General features: G+C 41.8%; 1 protein-coding gene across 1 annotated transcript; it reads left to right on the top strand.

Annotated features, from left to right (window-relative positions):
* Nucleotides 1-7,201, top strand: unm_hu7912 (un-named hu7912). Its single transcript, XM_029163343.2, has 2 exons — nucleotides 1-251; nucleotides 2,601-7,201. The coding sequence occupies exon 2, from the start codon at nucleotides 2,653-2,655 to the stop codon at nucleotides 5,857-5,859; it is 3,207 nt and encodes a 1,068-aa protein (XP_029019176.1). The 5' UTR covers nucleotides 1-251; nucleotides 2,601-2,652; the 3' UTR covers nucleotides 5,860-7,201.
* The last annotated feature ends 284 nt before the right edge of the window (nucleotides 7,202-7,485 follow it).

Here is a 7,485-nt window from a genome sequence, read left to right as displayed (position 1 = left end):
CCCAGAGGCACGCGCAAAAGCGCAGACACACCTCCTCCTCTGCCTCCGTCGCACGCAAACACACGCACGTACAAGGACACGGGGCGAGTGTGGGGAGCATCACTGGGCGAAGCAGACGCGACATGTCCGGCGGCGACAGGGACGAGCGCTCGGCTCCGTGGGGCTCCCGGCGGGTGGCGTAGGGCCGAAGCTGCAGCCCACGGACCCTCTGCACCATGTCCACCGCATCCGAGCTGCCCACGGACGACACGGTAAGGCCCCGCAGCCGCGCGCGCAGCGCTCAAATCTCACAAACTTACTCGAACTCTCTCTCTCTCGCGCTCCATCTTCAGTTTACGAATCCAACCCGAGACTTTTACCTTGTGCGGTCAGTCAGCGGATCAGAGACACCAGGTCCGCCACGAAGGACGGAGGGCCGTCCGTGGCGCGACACCAAAATAAAAAGCGGTGCCTGAGTGCGTTGGAGCCTAAAAATTTGGGAGCGCTTCAAAACTGAATGCGCCTTGTTTTGGCCCCGGGGGAGGTTAGAGGCGGATCTGCATCACGAAGCCGAACGCAATACAGTCAGAAATATGAATAGGGGAAAAATGCTATTAGACAGCATTATAACGTTATACAACAGAAATACGCAGTAGTATAAACATGTTATTATATTATATACCGTTGATACAGATTTTGATATGGTAAATCTTGACGGATTCTCTCCCCACAGATATTATTATAACAGTTCAGTTTATTTATGAGTCATATTCTAAGGCTGAGATTTACTCCTCGGTGTCCTGCAGTGTTTCATGGTTTCTTTGCTGTGTGAGCTGTAGCCATGGAGACTGGCTGTGGCATGTGGTTTTATACTTGTGCTTAGAGAGTGTCCCAGTATTGAAGAGCAGGCTCAGACCACGAAGATGAGTAAAAGAAAGGAATGCGTGCATTTGCTCAGTAGGTTAAGCGTCGTAGCCTGGCCTCGAACTCTAAGAGCAGTCCTCTGACTTTAAATCAGGCCAGTGTGATTACATGTAAATGTGAATCTGTGTACATTTTATTACTTTCTCTTATCAAATATATGATAATATAATGTCAAATCTTGAATATTTAGAATGCTATTTTACAGCATTTTTGTCAACACATCTTTAAAAACATCATTTAAAAAAATTGGCATAGCTGTTTGAGATGTACTCTACTTTATAGTCACTGACCATTCACCCTAAATGACTAAATGACCAGTCTCATCAAGGCCTGTGCTTTTAATACCATACACCAATGTTACTTTTTATACCTAATATAGGTATTCATGTCTATACCTATATTAAGTTTAAATAGTAACGTTGATTCAATTTCCTGTAGTTTAAGCAATTAAACCAAATAACAGATCTACTACTGTATACTCTACTTTATTCCTTCTTAATACAATATTAGTAGGTTTCTTTGTTTGTTTCTTTCAGTGACACATTATTTTCCCAGATTGTTTTCATGTTGCAAGACATTTAGTCATCAATAAGACATCAGTGACTATAGTACCAACAGCTGATAATAGTACAGTGCAGTATTGTATGTCGACTGTTAGAGCATAACTTATTTACACTTACAATATAATTTGTAACAATATTTCATATTATGCACAATGTTCATAATTTGAAGTCATTTTTCTCTGTTTTTACATGTACACAGTCCTGAATCATATGATAAAAATGAACCATTCTTGCACATAATTGCACCCTACAATGTGCATGTGGAACAAGAAATGCTAACAAGTCGAGCACATCCCTGAATAACAGTGTACAGGGTTGTCTGTCGAGCTCTGTGCTTTGCGAACAGACATGATATTGAGGTGTGTTGTGCAGACATGACAGAGCGATGGCTGGTCAGTTCACGATGAGCAGATGGTATCTCAGGGTTAGCTTCTGGGTGAGTGCCAACAAGAAAGCCCATGTGTGTGTGACACATAAAAATCTCCTGGTGAAAGTGTCCATAATGTTGAGGCCAAAGGTTGCACTATATTAAACTATACAGTAAACACAAAAGAATTCACAGCATCTTTAAGAAAAATATTGTGTTGTGTCCAATTTTGTGGGCTCACAATTGGTTTCAGGTGAACTGATTTATTGGTAATCAAATCATTAGAAATCAAAAATAGCTCACAAAAGCTTTGTGAGTTTTGTATGTTAGCATATACATAATGTTCTCAATGTCCTAAAGAAAAAATCTATTCAATTTGTTTAATTTGTTTATTACATCTAAATTGTCAACTCGAATATGCTAAATGAACATAATCTTTATATAATAAAGGCTGTAATGGTAGAGTTGTTTATTTAAACAACAGGGATAGAAAGGTTTCATTCTTATTGTGACTGTATTCAAAATATGCCATTTTGCATCTACATCTGAAGAATTGATACCCAATTGTATTTGATGGTGTTTGACCAGGTTCTTGTATTAATCTGTTATTGTCCTAGAATTTTTAAAAAATATTATAAGAAAATCTTTCCACAGACTAAGCAAATATCAGCTCCTAGTGTTTTGTGCATACATCTTACTATTTAAGGATGTCTTTTAGAACACTGAATCCAAAATTATATTCATTCAAGTATTTGTTCTTTTCACAGGTTGTGTTGATCTTGAACCACACCAAATGGAAAACCTTAAGGTTTCTTTAAGATGACTCGAACGCATCCCCCTGATATACTGGCATCAACCTTGTATGGGGACATTACTCCAAATCCCATCACCGAACACTCAGTTTCTCTCCACTCCTCCCAGCAATGTGACTCAAAAATGATTGACAAACCAGAAATCATCAACAAAAGACACTGTCGTAGCTTTGACTTCATTGAGTCACTGGATGACCCGCAGTCCTTTTCTTCCCCAATGGAGTATCCTTACAAAAGGTCTGAGCATCAGGCTTTAAACAAAGAGCTGATGTGGAATGGACTAGATCAATCAGGCCATCTTCGCTTTTCATCCCCTGATTTGTTTAACACCAGACAGTTTCAGCATCAAACCATCCAAGACAAAACCAGCCATCTTACATGGTCTGATTCTAAAAAGCGAAACAGATCTAAAAGCACCCCAAGAGTTAAGGCCACCCTCACACCTGTGCCTATCTCAGTGTCTCCTCCAGGAGCCACAAAGGGAAGAGATGTACCTCAGGCTTCATCAGATACCTTGAGGACTTCTGAAGTTCACAGGGAATCATACTCCTCAAACAGGGCCTTGTTGAATGAGGTTCATCCTATCAAATTACAGCCCCACTCTCCCCTCTACGTCTCAGACTGCTTTGAAGAGGATAAACCCGATAAACCAGCTGTAAGTCCACACGTCAGGTGTCGTGTAGACATTAAACCTGATGCTTCTGTGCTCCAGCATACATCTAGGCAAGTTCCCAATGCACGGACTGAGCATCTTTGGCAGAGATATTCTCAGGCCGGTAGCAGTAGAGGTTTGTATGTACCACAGCAGATTGTATCCTCACCAACGCCCACTCCGAGCGAATGCTGCAGCGGAGATTTTAGACAAGGATACCACTATACCACCAGCATGTCTCCCATTTCTTACCAGCATCTCGACATGCACAGAATGGCGTCACCGACAGCACCATATTTAAGCCAAGAACAAAGAGCTTACTCAAATCCTAACATACCTACCAAGTTTTTCTACACGGAGGACCCAGTGCGTTATCCAGTCCATCCCTATTCGAGAGGATACTTTCAGGACGATCGCTCCAGTTTAACTAGCCATGGGAGTACTATGACTAGCCAGTATGAGCCAAGGACTCGATGGGTGCACACCCTTCCTGTTAGGCCGTATTACGCAGACCACCTTTCCAACAGAGATAGAGGACACTCTGTATATGCTAGGCCTTACTCCACAAGTGAGGCAGGGTCATACTTTTCTCAGACCCCACTGTCTAGACTGTATTGTGGTGAGGACAGTCGGTGCAATCCATACCAGTTAAACAGCTCAAGGTTGTTTTATTCCAAACCATTCTGTTCTCCTGAGGAGCAGTACTTTTCATCAAGACCATATCACACAGAGGGTCGTCGACGCCCACGGATGTCCCAGGCCTTTTCAGATGACTGGTATCGCTCAAGTATAGCTGGTTACTCCAACCAGTCCTCTCAACACACACCATCAAGAGTAATGCAGGACCCCAGCATACCATCGTGGTTCACTGGCAGTTCTGTGGAGGCAAGTAGACTAGGAGCAGAGGTGAAAAATCACTCCAAGTCTTTTGACAACATTCTGTACCCACGGCATACCAGAGAGCAGTCAGTGCCTCGTGGGCAAAGCTATGAGAACCTGTTTTACCAAGCAAAGCATGGAGGGGCTTCTGAGGTGACTTCTCAGCCTGTTATAGTTAACCTTTCAAGCTCACCAAAGCGCTATGCTGCCCTGTCACTCTCTGAAAACTCCTTAGAGAGGAGCTCAAGCAGTCCGTGGAAGAACACCAAAAGTGGGCACTGGTTTGTAACACCCGAGATAACCATTACAGACAATGACATATGTGCAGGCAACAGCAAGAGGCATGATGTGCATTCTGTCACCTGGGACACACTTGGTGATGATACAACCCCATCTTCAAGAGCAGTGCATCAGAAACAGCCGTCCAACGCAGCAGACGTACCCAAAGACAGGAAACACAACAACTTTTCCCTTCAGCAGAGTTTAGAGCAGCTGGATGAACTCCTGGCAGATTTAGTCATTGATTACAAACCACCAACTAGCAGAAAGTCAAGTGAAGACCTGTTAGACCAGCTCAAACACCTGATAACTGAAGATGTTGAAAAAGACAGAGTGTCTTTGGGAAACGTAGGATGTGGGAACACACAGCTACCATCCTCGAAATCCAGCCCAGAAACAAACAAAGACCCTGACAGCGGGTGTGATGCTTTACAAAGGAGTGCAGAAGAATGTTCTCCAGACCACAGCACAGATGAAGACGACACTATGGTCTGCGCTAACAAGAAGTGCAACCGGATTGAGAGTATGTTCAATGCCTGCTTGTACTTCAAATCATGTCACAGTTGCTACACCTTTTACTGCTCCCGAAACTGTCGCAGAGATGATTGGGAGACCCACAAAGAGGCCTGTCTGTATGGCCGTGTCAGCAGTGTGTGTCGACACACTCTTAAGTTCTGCAGAGAGAATTCAGAGATCCACAAAGCTTTCTCTCGCGTTGCTAAAGCTGGCTACCTCTCCAGAGGCAGGGGCGTTCTCTTTCTGGGTTTTGCTAATCCAGAGACAGCTGACAACTTTCTTCAGGTGGGACTTGAGAGCCTCCTCATGTCTCCTACATACTTATCTCTGCGAGAGCTGGATGGCTTTAAGGACAACCTAGGTGAATACTGCAGGGAACTGCTGCAGGCAGGAAACGAGTATGACCCCAATGAATGTTTCCTTCTGAATGTATCCATTGCTGTTGGTGAGCTAGTGCCTAACAGACCTTCTCCAAGGGTCCAAACACCAACAGTTCGCAAATATGCAAAGGTGTCATTGGCCTCTTCAAGCCCCGACAAAAAGGTACTAAAGAAAGACAGTGAAATGGAAACTCTCATCCTCACTCCACCTCCAGGCACACCGGACATTGACAAGGAGGGGGAGGAGGGAAGAAAAGCTAGAGAAGTGTGCTTTGTCAATATCCAGCGTGAGCTCAGGACCAGGGGAGTCTTCCTTCGTCATGAGTACCCCAAAATCTACAACCAGCTCTGTGAGTTTGTGGAAAGCAACAAAAGGTTCACTCCTACTACGATTTATCCTATTGATAAACGATCAGGGAAACAGTTTATGTGCATGATCATGGCTGCGTCTGAGCCAAGAACCCTAGACTGGGTGGGTACCCCTCATCTCTTGGATGATATTATATAGTGCAGGATTAAATAGTGATGATTATGATGTCAGTAGGCCTACGCTATGTATATACTGTAAAATATGATGTGATTTAGAAAAGTCTGCTATTGAAATATACGACCAATCTCTTTCTGTCTTTTATTTCTCTCTATTGCAACATGAACACACACGCACGCATGCACGTACTCACACAAACACACAGACATGGAGACAGTATATTCGACACATGTTAGAGGTTACCTTTTGGCTTGTATTTGATCCTTCTGATTTACAGTAAAGGCCTGCATGTAGATTAGGCACGAACCCAGGTATCTAGGATGCAGACACGTATGATCTGTGCACTTTCTGCAGAGAATGTATGAAGCACACAATCGTCATCTAAGCCTCATTCCCTTCACTTTATAGTAGACACAGCCAGCTCTCATATTGTCAGAACCTCCCATTTTTGATTTTTCCTGCATATGTTAGAAATTTATATTATACCTTGTTTCGGTGGTTGTATTACTACAACGGTTTCCTAGTACCTGCGTATTATTTCCTACGTATACTGTATTTGTGAAGGTATTTTTTTATAATTGCTTAGAGATATTGCTTCGTAGATGAAGAAGTACAATCAGTTCACCTATTTTTTGCCACTTTACTTTCACTGCCATTCTAAAATTTGTTGAAGTTGATTTAATCTTGTGATAAGACTTGATGTCATTCTTATATAAATTGCTTTGTTCGAAAGTGGCCTTCAGTCGTGAAAAAGAAAATGCATTTGACGCAAAGCAATGTATAGATTTAGCTGTTTCAAAAGGCTTGACAGCTGTTGACTTAGGTTGTTTGAATTACCATTGTAAATGAACAATTATTTTGCTCAAAGCATGTTATTTATATTCAGGTATTTTAAAATTGATATTGCTTATAATTATTTATTATTTTAATGAGAGTCCAATTTATGCTTAGAGATGTAAAAGGTATATAAATAGATATATTGAGTATTAGAGAATTTGAACATCATGACCTTGAGACCTTATTGTAATTATTAAGACAGTATGTTGTTTAACGATATGCAATAAAAGAGCAACGTAACATCTATATTGATAGCTCCTATTTTATTATTCACAATTAATTCCTTAAAACCAGGAGGTAAAAAACTGGTTTGCACTGAAACATAAATTATAAAATGAGAATAATTGTTACACAGCTGCAGCACCATAATGACCATGCCTGCTTCCATTGTTATTGTTGACTAATCTAAGGTTGCTCTTTTACTTGAGTTATATAGATATCTTTGTGCAAGACCTTCCTTAACTTTATATTTTGTGATGTTTATAACCTATATATAAATATATAATAAATGGAATATAACCAGTCACTTTGTGGTTTTGCAATGCTTTTCTTTAGTCCTATGAAACAGTTGCACAGCAAGATAGTACAAGACTTACATGCAGACCACATGTCCATTTGCCTTATGTTCAGGGATGTTTAAGGTTTTGTATTATGACGACATACAAGCGTGGACATATAAACATATCTCCCCTGTGTAAAAAAATCTGTCTCACTCGCATTCTGAACCACTTGATCTCTGTAAAGGTTGCACTTACGCTTTAGCCCATCCCACCTGTTATTTGGACAAAAGACAGGAGTGCATCCTGGGCA

This window comes from Betta splendens, chromosome 9 (genome assembly GCF_900634795.4).
Source record: "Betta splendens chromosome 9, fBetSpl5.4, whole genome shotgun sequence".
Lineage (NCBI taxonomy): Eukaryota > Metazoa > Chordata > Actinopteri > Anabantiformes > Osphronemidae > Betta > Betta splendens.
This window is presented reverse-complemented; position numbering and strand designations above follow the sequence as displayed.

Excerpts from the sequence above, each read along its gene's own strand:
- unm_hu7912 (XM_029163343.2), top strand. The coding sequence starts at position 2,653 with ATGACTCGAACGCATCCCCCTGATATACTGGCATCAACCTTGTATGGG.